Source organism: Channa argus, chromosome 13 (genome assembly GCF_033026475.1).
Source record: "Channa argus isolate prfri chromosome 13, Channa argus male v1.0, whole genome shotgun sequence".
NCBI classification, from domain to species: Eukaryota; Metazoa; Chordata; class Actinopteri; order Anabantiformes; family Channidae; genus Channa; species Channa argus.
The window spans coordinates 3,867,920-3,883,723 of record NC_090209.1 but is presented as its reverse complement, the minus strand read 5'-3'; the positions used below and the strand labels follow the sequence as shown (position 1 = coordinate 3,883,723).

Here is a 15,804-nt window from a genome sequence, read left to right as displayed (position 1 = left end):
CTGCTAGAGTGTTGCCATAGCTTTGGTGCTGCAGTATACTGCGACGTAGATATTTGAAGAGATTGACGAAACCTGCTTTTCTAACTACGCACCTCTGCAGATTATCAGTAAACTGTATACAAGACATACTGATCAAAGATGAGAGAATTATTCCGATCGGATCTTTGAGTAAAATTGGCAATTCTTCCCTGCGTGCTTAGTTTTTCTAAAGTGCGGAACTATCGGCAAAAGGTCCTCTTAAACACCTTTGTCGTCTTTAGTGTTATGCTGTACATCACACAAAGGTGGTTTGTCCACTAACTTGTAGTTATTGGTGGCTCAGTCACCAGCTCTTCCTATTCACCTGTTGGTGTGTAACAACTGATCTCTGCTTTGGCTATTGCCATGTAACATTCTGACTGTTCTGCAGCTACAGGTAGCTGTTACACCCTGAAACCTGTTGATCATAGCCAGCATTAAATTAAGCATCAGGGGGGGGGGGTTAATGTTGTGGTTGATCAATGTATATACTGAAAATTAAAGAATAGGCCAGTTGGTCCAGATTTATATAATTACTTTTGGTATTTTGGTAACAGGAAATAATACTAAGGGAAAATAAATCCTGCATTTTTGCGCTATAAAATGTGAATGTTTTAAAAAGCAACAGGCACTAGATACTACTTGACTGTGTTCGGAGGAGCTCACACAGTGATGTCAGCCTCTTGTTCACTTGTTAGACAGCTCTTCAATCAGGCTGAACCATGTCTGCTCTTCTGAACAGCCAGTCTTGGATAACTGAGCAATGTTGTCAATCGTGTAAATAAGAGGCAAAGGTTTTACGTCCTATACCCTCGTAACAAGCAGCTTGGGTGATAACTTTCAGATTATCGGATTGTTCTTTTAGGACGTCAGATGTTATGACATTACAGTGGAAACTCATGGGGGTTCGACACCGTTTCTAAATGCTCTGAAAGCAGCATGGAGGGTAATAGCAATCAGAGACAGTGAGGAACCCACAAGGCCACATTCCTGACTCTTCTTTATGTGGGAGCTGCTTCACCTCAGCTCCAAACACCTTCCAACTGTCCCGGTTGTGTAAGGCAGTGAACATTTACCTGATCCTTTTAGTTTAATCCCATTGACCATTAATTTAGTCGCAGTGGATCTGATGAGCCTGTTGCTCTGGTAATTGTTTCTCACTAAAGAGAATGGGCAGCTTTATTTTACATCACTTTAATGACATAACTGATCCTTTGGATAATCCCGCTGGCAGGGGTTCATGAGTTCAACCTGATCCTGTTGTTTCTCTGGTAGCCTTGATGATGTAAGTTTACACGAGTCAGGCCTGGTGTCAGTGCTGTATCAGTCTCCGTAGATATAATAGTGTAATGTAGAGTGCAGGTGGAAAAAATGCTCAAATCCTTCTCCTCCAAAAGTGCTTTAGTCCAGAATTATTATTGATTAACAATTGATGTGTAGTAATAGTAGTCACGTAATATTAAAAAGTCAATTTGTCAAGTAAGTTTTTTTTAACCTTGATCTTGACAAAATAATGCAACGGTTGCTACAATTTAGAATTTGGGAAAACAGGAAACATGTTTACTTCCATTAAAAACAGGTTACAATATTCTTCAGTTTTGCTTAAGAAAATACATCTCAGAGTCCACTTTTTACAATTGAACTATCATATTTTGGATTCAGGTAGATTTATCCACAGTATGAGCAGATAAACCAGCTTAGCATGTTAGGGTTTTAAATTTTTAAAGTAAAACAATACCGGTGAAACCAGTGGTGGAGTCGGGCCGGGGGCAAAACAAATCGGCAGGGCACTTGATCTCAGCAGAGAAGAAATATCCATCAGATAATATGATATGCTTTATTTCATTGCCCCATTATGAGGGCTCCTTTGACGGCACTTGGTTTACAGTGGGGAACTCCATCACTAAATCTGACAACTCTTGGCCTGCGGGTACCATGTGCTACTCCTAAGTGAAAAATATTCACCAGTGTCTGTGATAACATGGTGAGACAGCCCAGCCCCCTATTCTCCTCATTTCCATCATGGCTGATAGAAGATCCTCTGTTTTTATTCCACTCCAGCCATAGCTGCATTACTGTAGCTGCATGTGTGGACAGCTTATCAGTACCTACCTATTTTATTTCCTTGGAGTTTGTGTGCAGCAGCTGCATGATTAGAGTAGGACAACTGTGTTAACATGACCTGTCTTATGTCACCGTGTGACAGGTGAAATGAGCACATGATGTAGATTATAATGAAAGCCTATTAAAGGTCCCCTGCAAAGACTACAGTGTGTACTTCAGCATCCTTAAGAGTCTAATGCTGCTGTTGTTGTTGAAGTCACAGCACTTATCAAGCCAGGTGCAAAATATCTAGTGAAGTGGCTAAAGACTTTCTAAAAACTTTTTCTTGGACTGTGTTAGCACCACTTTCAGCCCATCATTTATAATGGGTTAGGATGAAAAAAATATTTTAAATGCTTCTACATCTTTAATAATCTTCGAATGAGAGCTTTTTGGTTAACAGTTTGTTGAAAGTTCTTCTTCACTTTGTTATGTGATTGATCTTCGTGCTTCAGATTTGATGAATCACTGTGAAAACTCTTCATTCGGGACTTATTCATATTTACCTAGGCCTGAAAATGAATTGCATTTTGAAGGTTTAATTCACTTCCCCATTAAAGCCTTTCTCTGTTGATCAGTTTTTAAAAAGTCCCATTAAATTTACTTTGATTCAATGTTGCAACATAATTAAAGTGATAAACGGTGGTACGTGGTTGTCATAGCAATACTGATGTTTCTCTGAGTGACGTGGACCAACACTAACCGTGCGTTTTTAAGTGGTAGAGTCCACGCTTGACCAAGCTTGTGCGCGCACCCGCGCGTGCACAGGGAGTGAGCTGTTTTGAAAGAATCGAGCTGTTTTAGAAAAAGCTGCTCTTTCTGCGCGAGAAGCGCCGTTTACTACACAATCCCGCAGCTGTGTGGACAGAAAACGATGCAGCAGCAGCAGCAGCAGCAGCAACAAGCGGGCTGACCTGAGGTCTGTAAGTCTCAGTGAACACCTGTGAGATTGACAGCCCCTCCCCTCGCCTCTCTACATGGATGTAATCTCCGACTTGACGGCAGCTATTTGTAAGGTCCCAGACGGGGTGATCAGTCCACACCTCGGCGAGCTTTTGGCAGGAGAGTCAGAGCAGAGCTCCTTCAGCGCAGAGTCTCTAGGTGAGTCAGTCCATGGGAATCGACCTGTTCTCTATCAGTCACAGGAGTCTGATGGTTGAAGCGCTGTTGTCATTTGCGGATGAGCAGTTCGAGTTTGTATTCTGCGCGTAATGTGGGTAGTTTTAAGTTCGTCCGCATCATGCGTCATTTTGAATCCAAACTGGACTTCGATTCGATTGGGCCACTGTTCAGCTGTGGGAGCTGTGTGGTTCAAGCTTGATTTCGAGATCTGATTGTTGGCTCTTTTTTTTTGCCGCAGAGTGATCTTTATGCCGTTGCTGCAGCCAACTTGGTTGGACTCCGGTTACATGAGAGAAAAGGGGGGCTGCACGACGTCGGTTGCACGCGCCGTCACCGATAATCAGCGTGCTGGCTGGCCTGTAAACGGAGGGTGGGGGGGGGGGCGCTTTGAAATATGGATCAGTGCTGCAGACTCTGACAGGGCAAGTTAGTTTGGTATTGCTGCTCTGCATCAGATAGAGCTGCACTTGTGCACCGCTGCTCCTAACACCCCAAAGACGCAGCGAGAGAAAGAATTACTGCAGGTGAAAGCAGGAGTCAACAATTGGGGAGAGAAAGGTGCAAGACCGCTTGTCACATGAGACCCTCGGAGCTCATCAGTGTGTGCAATAACAGTGTCATTGTTTTCTTATAGTTTTACTTTCTTTATAGTCAACAATATGCTCAGCAGATGCATTTGTTCTACTGCCTTTAAAGTTAATAAGCTCTGCAGTATTTATACCTAAGGTCAGGTCTCCAGATCAAGAGTTACTAATCCCTTATATAAGAGAAAAGACACCAACGTGGGTAACCTGCTCATTTAAAGTGTTCCTAATCCTCCTCTGTACCTTTTTGCTTTTATTGGATTTTATGTTTTTCCTGGTTTCTAATCTTTGTAGATGTTGAATATTGTTGGTTGGACACCAGAGAAAACTCTACAATTTTACAGCAGCTTTGATCATTTATAGATTTTCACATACAAATACACATTCTTGGACCAGTGCAGAACAATCCACCACAACTGATTGCTCCGCGTTTGGCATCTCTGACATTTTATTTGTCAGCTTCAATTATTCGCGGCGCTAACATGCAGCATCGTGTGACCTCTGTCCAGGGTCAGTCTACCTTCCTGTGTGCTAGTTACAACAGGGATTAGAGGACTAACCTTTTGTCTGCTAGACAATGTCTCATATCTGTGTCATCAGCTGCGTCCTCCTGCAGACAGTCTGAGCAGACACTGACCTCCACACCTGCTTTCTCACAACACTTCAGTAATCCCACTGGACTTTCTGTTTAAGATTATGATGATGATGACGACGGAGTCTGGACATGAAGCCGGGATTATTGCCGCCGTGGTGCATTGGTTGCACAGTGAAAGGAAACAGGGGAACTTGTGTGTTAATTGACGCCACTTTTTGTTTTTTGTTTTTCTCCTGAATTCTCTAAGAAATCCCTGGTGAAACATCTGCAGAGATGGGTCGTCAAGAGGCCGACTACGTGTGGAAGAAGAACACTGAGAACATCCAGGAGGTTTTTCAGTTCATGGAGGAGTTGGGATCGTAAGTACATAACACAGCAGCACTGACTGACAAAAGAGTAACAGCTTGTTTAATACATTTTTAGAGTTGTCCACGGACCACATGGTCAGTGGTTCAATCCCCGCTCCCGGCTATGTCAAAGCATCTGTGAGCAAGACACTGAACCCCCAACAGCCCCTTTCCATTCCCAGCCGTGTAGTGCTGGATCAAGACCAGTAGAAATAGGGGAGGGTTGCGTCAGGAAGGGAATCCGGCGTGAAAACTGTGCCAAATGCGGACAATGATCCGCTGTGGCGACACTGAACTCACGGGATAAGCTGAGGTCGACAGTTTTAATTTACTCTTCAAAATGTCTCCGTTTTTCTTAGTACCCTTACGAGTATTTTGCATATGAGGATGTTGTAGAACTACATAAAAACAAATTTTGTGGATGCGACATGATTGTAGACTCTTAACATGTTTGGCAGACAGGACAGATTACCGGTTTGATCGGATTGACACAAGAAGCCGTACTTAAGATGCTCTGTCTGTTAGAGCATTAGTCTGATTTTCCTGTTGTAGCAGTTCATTCACAAAACAATTTAATAACTTGCATTTTTAATAAGGCCTCATTAAACTGTTCTAAATTTTACAAAATTTTAAAAGCGGGAAAGCTCCGGTTTTCAGCTTCTCTGTAGGAAACTTTTGTTTTTTTCTCTTTCTTAGATGATAATAAGACTTTATAATGTAGAATCGATCTATATGTTAATCTATAATGAAAGTGATCATTGGTTGCAGCCCTAAAAGAAATGCATTTCGAGGGGTGTGTACTGTTTAGGCTGATCTCAAAGTTCACCTGCACCTAATAGGAGTGTTTTGCATGCAGCACACAGTTTCCAGTCTCTGGCCGATTTTTATTTTTCTTTTGTTGTGAGGTCGGTCTTAATAATCCCCTGAGTATTTAGTGAGTGGTTGGAGAACAGCAAATTAGATGGCAGCAGTAAATGAAGGTGTTGTCAGCTGGAAAACTGAGAACTAAGGATGTGCTGACAAATTGGAGCTGAACACAGCACCTGTGACTGCAGGCAAGGACGTCCTGTGTACGTCACAAAATGGAATATATGCGCCAGTTAATTCGCAGTAACTACCATCGCGTCTCCAAAATACATCTCCTATTCTCAGATGTATAGTTTAGTTTTCTTTTTTTGGTCTTCCATCACAATCAAAGGGAAGAGTCCAGAGGGGACAGGAGATTGTGTGAAATGGCAAACAAAGCCTTTCCCCATCGGGCCTCATCACGCACGCTGTAAACAGCAGGCTAATGGTTTCCTGGCAATCAGGACACAGTCTCTTCAGAGCAAACATTAACCCCCAGAATTTCTCAAGAAGCACTGAGCAGCGTAATTCTAGTGCACATTTATGTGGCCTAACCTTGCAAATTTTGACACTTCAACTTAGCATATCAAATCATATTCTGATTGCCCTTTGTCCTCTTGTAAAAAAAAAAAAAACAAAGCATGCTGCAGAGACTTCACGTTCACGATTTGATTGATGATTTCTCCTGAGAGACACAAAGAGCTTCAAAGACAATGAGCTTAGTTAATGAGAAATGAGTTGAGCAGGGGGCTGTGAAGTGCTGTGATGATGCTACGAGAGCAGCTTGTTCCTGTTCGCTTCCCTGAGCCTAATACCAAACATGAAAGATGGGGAAATAACAGAAACAGCCATTGTTTAAATCAGTGTTTGGTTTTCCAGTAGTGTCACTTTTCATTCGTGGACATGTCTGCATCCTGCAGGGTCAGTGTCATCACCTTACAGGCAGAGGGCAGGGTTACAATGACCCATGTCTGACACAGCGCCTGACACTGTCTGTGACCTGACCTAGTCTGTATGTAGGAGCTTATTAAAGATCCCTGCTGCACATGCTCAGTTGTTTCTGACCTTTGTGTCTAGAATCCTTCGGTCTGCCACGGTTTCCATTGCGTCAGGGATAATCGCCCCTGTGGAACAACTATTCCCAGACAACACTGAAGATGGTGTGGAAATAGCAGCACAGAGAGTATTAAGCCTCTGCGGTCTTAAGTATAGTCTTAATTGAACCCCTTGATATTGGTATTTTTCGTGAGTGTTTATTTTAATGCTGATAGTCTCCAAGAAATTTCCAAGAAGTTTCCGTTACCGTGTGATGCGACTAGGTGAGAAATCACATTATAAAACCAGTTGCAAATCCGGAGACATTTTAGTAGCAGTAGAGGCCGATATAAACCGATATAAATTGTATTTTTACTTTTCTGTCAAGAGTTGAATGAAAAGGTTAAGACTTATGTCGGTGTATGAAAACCTGACACCTATACCAGCTGATTAGCTTAGCTTAGCATAAAGACTGAGCTGAGAAATACAAGTTTCTTTTTTAGATCGTCCAATTAGCTGTCTCTCCGGGATTTCTCTGCCTTTTTTTTTTTATATGATGGCCTTGGCAATGTTTTTATGTTTTAACTGAAGTCACTGAAGCACTAAACATTAGAGTTTATCTTTTTTTATTAGACGTATTCACCAAGTTCTTAATCGGGCTTTGACTGAACATCTTTGAAATTTCCAAACTGTTTGTATGGAGCTTTGTAGCTACTTCCCTCTTTTTTCACTAACCGTTTCCTTTCAGCACCTTCGTATTAAATATATAAACATAATATGGGTATTACTAGCCCACAATTAACTCTCAGCGAGGAACTTGATAAACATATTCCTCAAAATATCAAGCTGTTATTTAAGTCAAAACACTCATAATCCAATTAACCAATTATCTCAGACAATAAATAATATTAATAATAAATAATATTAATCATGTGACTTACAATCTGGAGAAAAAATGGAAACAAAAGCTATCCCTGATTGGCTGACAGTCACAAAAACTAGATTCATCAAAAGGCTGATATTGTGTAATATTATTATTTCTTCTATTTCTTCCTGTGGCACAAAGAAATCATGATAAATGTTCTGCACTTATATAGCACTTCTCTACCTATTGGTCCTCAAAGTGCTTTACACTGCTTCTAATTCACCCATTCACACACACACTGCTCACACACAGCTGCTGTGCAGCTGGCCAACACTCACCGGGAGCAATTGACTAAGTTGGGGTTCAGTGTCTTGCTCAAGGACACTTCGGCAGAGCTGGGGATTGAACCAACAACTGTGAGATTGGACAACCGCTCTACCTTCCTGCGCCACAGTCGCCAATCAGTCGCCAATCAGCAACAGAATCGTCAAGAGCTCATTATTAATCAGCGCTTGTGTGTTAATTAACAGTGGGGCGTTCTCCGAGGTTTACATGGCCAAGGAGAAGAAGACTGGGAAGATGTTTGCCTTGAAGTGTGTGAAGAAGAAACAGAAGAGGGACCTCAATCTCGAAAATGAGATTGCTGTGTTGAGAAGGTGATTCAGGAGAATGTGTCCTTTCTTTCATGTTCTGTCTAAGTAGGAAGAATCCCAGTAATCTCCTTCTTCTGTTGGCTGTGATTTCCCTTGAAAATATAAAAAATTCTTTTTTTTTTTTGTTGAACAGAATCAAACACGAGAACGTCGTGGGGTTGGAGGATTTCTATGAAAGTCGAACCCATTACTATCTCGTCATGCAGCTGTGAGTTTTCCACTGATGTTGTTAATACTTAAAGAGTCACACTTGCTCATTAAAATAACATTTGTTTTTCTTCATCCTAGTGTTACAGGTGGCGAGCTCTTTGACCGTATACTGGATCGGGGCGTTTACTCAGAGAAAGACGCCAGCAAGGTGATCCAGCAGGTGCTGCAGGCCGTCAGCTATCTGCACCAAAATGGCATAGTGCACCGTGACCTCAAGGTACGAACCCGACAGCATCAGAAAAACCCACTTTGACTGGACAAAACACATATTTATCCAATGTCACGTAATATTTTGTCACAAGTTCACATATACATTTTTTATTTTCTCTGTTGCATGACTTTTTTTTAATTTACCTCATATACTGTGCACTTCAGTTGCTGTTTTTTTTATCATAATTTGTCAAATATCTATGTCTAATAATTCCTCACCCACTGCAAGGTCTTGGTAGATCTTTTAAATGGCAACTATAATAGTTTTCTTCAAGCTGACTAAGCCTACAACTCAAATGACATAATCTAAAGATTATTTTAGCAGCAGAAACGTATTTTATATATTTTATATAGATTTAGTCCTCAAACTGGAGTTTTTATAGTCTTCATTATCTCTGAATATGTCCACTCTTAAGAACTTTACTTGTAATGCTTGAAGACATTTATAAAAAGAAAAATGTTATGTTTACTTGTTTTCTTAAAAAGTAGTAAATGACAAGCTCCCAAATTTTATACCTTGGTTATGTTCAATAAGGTAAAGCCAACTCATAGTTAGCTTAGCTTAGCAGGAAAAGGGTAGAACAGCTAACCTGTCCTAAGGTTACAAACTCCATCAAGGAGCACCACTAATAATTAATACATCATAAGACATTATATTTCGATATATATCATTTTCTTTGGAAAAAAGCCCATTTCACAAAACTTTAGCTTTAAATGTATTTGTATACTTATGTATATACGCTAATTATGTAGTAGAGTGCAAAGAATGTTTTCCCTCCCAGGTAAAGTGACACTGAGAGGTTCTTTAGTGTGTGAACAGCTCTGTCTCCGTCTGTCTGTCCCTGTGCAGCCAGAGAATATCTTGTACTACAGCCAGGAAGAAAACTCCAAGATCATGATCAGCGACTTTGGCCTCTCAAAGATGGTCGACAATGGCATCATGTCGACTGCCTGTGGCACTCCAGGATACGTGGGTAAGGACGTCTGCGTTATGAATGATGTATGGACACACAATGGGTCAGAGGGGTGGAACGTATTGTGACCCAGTTAGTCATTCTCTTCAATGCTTTAATAGTTTTAACCTGTGTGTTTTTTTTTTTTTTTTTTTGCATACATATCTAATGAGAATAATCCCTGGTGCAGCTTTAACTTTGTTTTCTCACTTTCAGCTCCAGAAGTTCTTGCACAGAAGCCCTACAGCAACGCAGTAGACTGCTGGTCTACTGGAGTCATCACCTACATCCTGTAAGTATCCAGCAAAATGAATGTGGACTCACATCAACTGAAAAGAAGAATTTAAACTAAACATTACAGTGTGAAGATTAGAAATCTGATCTAAATCTTTTATAAAGTCATCGGATTTTCTGCCGGTCAGGTGTTTTTGACATGACACTGTTACCTAAATACAGACTAAATGAAACAGAAACTGAACCATAGCACCACCTAGTGATCATCTACTACAATTGCAATATGGTCATACTGTAGACAAAAAACATGATTGTGAATATTTCTTTAAAAATAATGTTTTTTTCAAAATAAAATAAATGCCTTTGTTGTCATTGCAGACTCTGTGGCTATCCCCCGTTTTACGAGGAAAGTGAGACTCGACTCTTCGCCAAGATTATGAAGGCTCAGTATGAGTTTGACTCCCCATTCTGGGATGACATTTCTGAATCTGGTAATGACACAGAGAATCAGCACGCAGATATACTGCAATTCACAGATGTGACTCCTCTATGCAGAGCAAAATCTCGGTCCTGACGTGTGTGTCTTTCTTTCATCTGCAGCAAAAGACTTTATACGTAACATGATGCAGAAGAATCCCAACATGCGCTACACCACGGAACAAGCGCTCAGACATCCTTGGTGAGTGTGTTGAGAAGATGTGAATGTAATTATTGATCATAAGGCAATAAATTTAATTGTTAAAATTATTCAAATGTTTGTGTATTAAATCGTTTTGCCTCTAACCTCATTTTATAATATAAATACATTTCATCTTGAAATTCACTTTGTTTTCACTTTATCATATTTGTTAATAAGTATTAAACCAGGCCAATAATTTCCACGGTAAAAATGTCCATATAATATAATATACAATAGGTAACATAACTTATAACTATTCAAAACTTAACTATGAAGAGTCATAGTGATACAATTTTAAAAACTTAATAATAGTGAAATCTAATCATTTTAGATTTCACTATGTTGCTCAAAACTCTAGAATTTGCTGAATTGTATACAGACAGCTGATGGGAACGTTCATCAGAAAAAGAGGATAAATGCATCATGTCAGTGTGCGATTAACTTTACCTTTCATCTATTTTCCAGGATTATCGGTAAGACTGCACGGAGCCAGGACATCTACTATTCGGTCAGCGTTCAGATCCAAAAGAACTTTGCCAAGTCCAAGTGGAAGGTCAGTCCTCGCTGATTTCTTGGCTTCCGTGCAGTAAGCTCGCTGGGGACTCGCAGTTAATTGTAGATTAATCACAAGCCTACCTATATCTGTCCTGCTTCGGAAACAGTTCAACAAGATAGTTATGTAATTAGGGCCACTAATGGCTGATTAGGGATTTTATGGTGAAGGGAAGTAAAAAAATCCAGCTGTTTAGCAGGAAATATTTGTCTAAAATATGCCTAAAACCACTGTGTGATCAGATGCATGTGCAATATATGTGAAGTCTACACGGCTTTCAAATCTCTTTTCTGACCTCCGGTCTTTATTCACTTTGCAGCAAGCCTTCAATGCTGCTATAGCCATCAGCCACATGAAGAAGCTGCAGCTGGCCCACTCAGAGCTGGTCCTGAGGCAGGCCAGCATCCCAGATATCACAGTGATCGACTTGTCCTCCCCACCAAAAACACGTAAACTCCTTGAACCTGACAAGCTCGAGCCAAAAGGGACAGTCGTCAACGGAAACCCAAATAAGACAAACCACATGTCCCTGCCCGAGAGCAATGTGGATCTCCAGGGTCATTACCATCCATTGAAGACCAGTCACAGTCAGTGCGGCACACACCATGCACCCTCTATAGCTGAGCAGGGGAAGCATGTCTACCACTCAGAGCCTGCCAATCTCAATGGGTTCGTATCCGCCTCATGGCATGTTCTGAATTGTGGCTTCGTTGATACAGCAGAAGTGCTAACAGACGGCATTTTTCTTTCAGGTACGGTAAAAATCGTAACGGCAAGACTGTGCAGACTGGAGTTTGCTCAGTCATGTGAACACTGTATAGAGATTACACGTGAAAAAAAGAATTTTACTTGGTAAGTTTCAGCAAAGCGTTTGCATATCATCATCAAATGCAGAAGTACGAGAAAGTGATATCTTTATTCAGCAAGTATATAACTTGCTTTCCATTTCACAGTGAATCACATAATTTTAAGTTACATTTGCATTAGTTAGCATTAATAATAATTTAAAATAAAGTTAAATACAGTTGTAATGATCTTAATAACATTTTATCGAAGAAGTTATGATTGCATACAAATGTTTCAGATATTCCTGTTTGCATACAACTACTTATATATATAGTGTGTAATATACTGTAAAACTTTTACATGTATCACTTATACTTAAATATAAATGTAGAACACGTGCAATAATTTACAGTATATTATAGAAATTTGATTCAGGCAATTAATTAGGGAAAATAAAAAGTATGTGAAATATAGCTGGATCAAACATCTAGATGTTGGACAACGTATGTGTCTCACCCTGAGTGTGTATTTCTGCCTTCTGCAGGTCAGTGTTGCTGTGCTGACTCAGCATGCAGCTGTTTTGTGTCAGTCGCTCCCTCTGTACTGAGAATGAGAAGTGGTTGGACCCCTGACTGGACTGAACGGTCTGCAGCGTCCAGGCAGCCTGTGGGATATTTGATATATCGGAAAGAGTGCCTACGAAGTTTCCCTACAGCCGCACAGATGTACACAAACACACAAACACACTCAAAGCTCACATGCTCAGATGCCCAAGATACACTTTAATTCAGACGCAGATGATGTAGGCTTCAGTGAAACAGGATGATTCAGTTCCAGTATTACAGATCGCCGTCCTGAGAAGGCGATATGAGGCTTGCTGCTGGGCTCCTCCTGAATGTCCATCTCATTCATGGTGAACTATTCCTCTGATGTCATCAAGAATCCTGCTTAATAGAGCTTTTGTTATATGTCAATAAACAAAATATTCCTAATGCAATAACTGTTGTACATTATCATGTGTAAAATTAGTCAACATGTATTTGTAGGAATATATGGGAAACTGTATGCTTACTTCAGTCAGCCACAAAGACTTTCGGTGATGTTGTCTTTTATGTATTTGATCTTATTTTTTTTTTCTCTAAAGTGTTTTCTTTCTTTCTTAAACCTAAAACATACTTATGTTCAAACTGACTGAATGCCGACAGTTTAAATGCCACAGGTATGTCCATAACTTTGCCAATTCATATCTCCCACATGCCATCCACCTGCCACCATACAAAATATCATTAGTACTCACGGTCTGCTTTTTTTTTTCACTGCAGCAGTTCAGTATGTGGCTTTGTATTGATGCACTTAACAGATATTGATTGTGTATGTATTATGCCAGGATTCCTGTATGCTCCTAAATAAAGGTGTCATTTTTACGTGTCCTGACTCTCTTGTGTTTTTCTGTGTCACTCACACACTAACGTATAATTGGTGCACAGATTCCCACCCATCCATCACCTTCTGCTTTATCTGAAATAATTTGGATATGCCCAGAAGAAACTCTCAAAGGGAGGTGCCCAGCAGGTATCCTGATAAGGCTCTAACACGTAGTTTTTCATGAATATTTTAGATGTTTACATTTTCTGGATAATGTTTTGCTTATCACAAGGAAATGGATTTTACAACCTAAACTGTACAATGGCTCTTACACAGCTGAAATGGCCTGTGGCTTACGTATGATTAAGGAAAATTCAAAGGCCTATTAAACACAGGGAAGCTGAATTAAATTTGATTGTGCAGCTCTAAGCTAATACAAATCCATTGACTGGATCTGTTTTATCCTTAAGCTACAAACCCTGTTTCCAGAAAACTTTGGATGCTTTGTATAATGTCACTGTACAAGTCGAATGGTCTCTCTCCTTTTTTAACATAGAGGATTTAGTGTACGTTGTTTCCAATAATATTTTTGGGAAAGGACATAGGGCAGATTTCAACTTCTCCTCATTCCATTTTAAATGAGCTCAGGCTCAGTAAAGGCAGCAGTGGTTCTGGATCCTGATTATATTTAGTTGTTTCTTTGCATTGTAGATGCAATCCATGAAAAACCATGTTCACCGAATTAGATTTCAGAAGTGTGGTAAGTTGATAACCACTATAAAAACAAATTTACACAGTATTCCAATGTTCCAATGTCCAATATCAAGTATTAACACAATATAAAAAATAAAATACTTTCTTTATATTATTCCATGACCTGACCTGGTACTGTAGCCCTAATTGGACTGACAACCAAACCAATTACCATGCTGTACTTCCTCATTTGATTAGATGACACAGGAACAGCCAGGATTACCAAGAGCAGCGTATATAGAGCAGCAGGTTTGTGATGGACTAACTTACAGTGAGGCTGCAGAAGCATATGATACACTTGAAATGACTTTATTCTAAAGGTCCAATAATAATGAAAATATTTAAATCAGGAGTTGGGTATTCTTACCTTATGTAGTCACATAAGATTGCAATATCTAACACCCTCAATTACGAAAATTTTATCAAGATTAAAACAACAAGAAGAGCCTAGATTTGCACTATAGGATTTTATATTGAGAGTTTTAAAACTCATTAATAACCCAACATCACCATGTTTCTGTTAGTAACAACTATTTTCTCTTTAAAATCCCTGTTCATATTTAACCTTTTCTCCCCTGAACTCTTGCTGAAAGACTCTTCACATCTACACATCATTAAAACCCCTCACCCCCATCAACACACCATGGTTTACTCAGTGAAGCCCTGCACAGAGACAGATGGTGCATTCAAGTGGAAGAAGCTAGAAATATGGGGCAAAGGTCCCCAAACAGTCTCAACCCTTTCCCATCAGTAGTAAACATAAATGCCCAGAATCTAACCTGAGTTTCTCAAAGAGGAACATTATTGACAGCGTAATTATAGTGATAATATCAGCAAAGTTTGTGCTACAAAATGGGGGGAAAGGTTGTTTGTGAATTAAGCCACATTTCACTGCTCAGCAAAAGTTCAAATGTTCACCAGTAAACCACCAACGGAGCCACCACATCATCGTATGTGGAGCAGGGTGTTGTTTTGTTTCTTCCCTGCATTTTGGTAAAGTTTTACTTCTACTGTTTTTGTTGTTTGTGGGTTTTTTTTGTAGTTATTGTTTTTCTCCTTTAAAATGTGCTACCAAAGTGATGGTCAGTTAAAGAAAGCATGCTACTTTGTTTTTGTGGCCTTGACTGACTTCTGGTCTCACTTTCTGGGCAGTTCCTAAAATCAGCAGAGAACAAAAATAAAGTTGGGGGCACTTTGCAGTACTTTATTGCATTTGCTTTAAAGCCACTTTATTGCTTTTTTCTAAAGTGGGGGAACCTTTGTGGGCACACTAATACATTTTCTTTATTGTTGGGTAACTTTACAGGGCTTCAGTGTAAAGAGCACCTCTGAGGGACAACATACTTGCATTGATGATCATGGCATAAGTTTACCATGTTTACAATAATCTTCACATCTTAGTTTAGCTTGTTAGCATGTTGAGTGTTGCTAATTTAAAACTACATACAAATACAATGTTAGAACAAAATGATGTCATTAGTTTTGTAGGTATTTGGTCATAAACCAAATGAATTGACAAATGACCTTTTGACCTGATAATGTCACCAGTTGAAAACTCAGTAGGTATCGATACATTTAAGCGACAAATTACACAGCAATTCACTCTCCAGATGTAAAAATGACTTACAAAAACAAAAAAAAACTCAGAGGCTTGAGGAAAAGCCACAAAATCCTTTAACATCTTGTAACATCTTGAATGTTTGTACAAAATTCGCTGAATAAGTAAAAATGCTGCCCTTTGTCAAAATCACAGTCCTGCTGTCCATGAGCGCACACGAATATCCAAATGATCCTAAGATGGTATGATAGAATTAGCATGTGCTGATGTATATTCGTGCTGGTTACACATGTAGGCCTGGCTATGCTGTAGGTAATAGGCAAGTTCATTTAAAC

The 15,804-nt window shown here is 39.8% G+C and overlaps 1 protein-coding gene across 2 annotated transcripts; it reads left to right on the top strand.

The window, feature by feature from the left end:
• Positions 1-63: 63 nt before the first annotated feature.
• Positions 64-13,217, top strand: camk1gb (calcium/calmodulin-dependent protein kinase IGb). Of its 2 annotated transcripts, XM_067527092.1 has the most exons (13): positions 64-3,222; positions 4,670-4,781; positions 8,046-8,171; positions 8,302-8,376; positions 8,457-8,595; positions 9,439-9,562; positions 9,758-9,833; positions 10,154-10,266; positions 10,376-10,454; positions 10,920-11,007; positions 11,327-11,676; positions 11,760-11,859; positions 12,338-13,217. In XM_067527092.1, the coding sequence occupies exons 1-12, from the start codon at positions 3,099-3,101 to the stop codon at positions 11,815-11,817; spliced, it is 1,464 nt and encodes a 487-aa protein (XP_067383193.1). In that variant the 5' UTR covers positions 64-3,098; the 3' UTR covers positions 11,818-11,859; positions 12,338-13,217. The 2 variants fall into 2 exon arrangements, with proteins under 2 accessions (XP_067383193.1, XP_067383194.1); XM_067527093.1 differs by lacking the exon at positions 8,046-8,171.
• Positions 13,218-15,804: the final 2,587 nt, after the last annotated feature.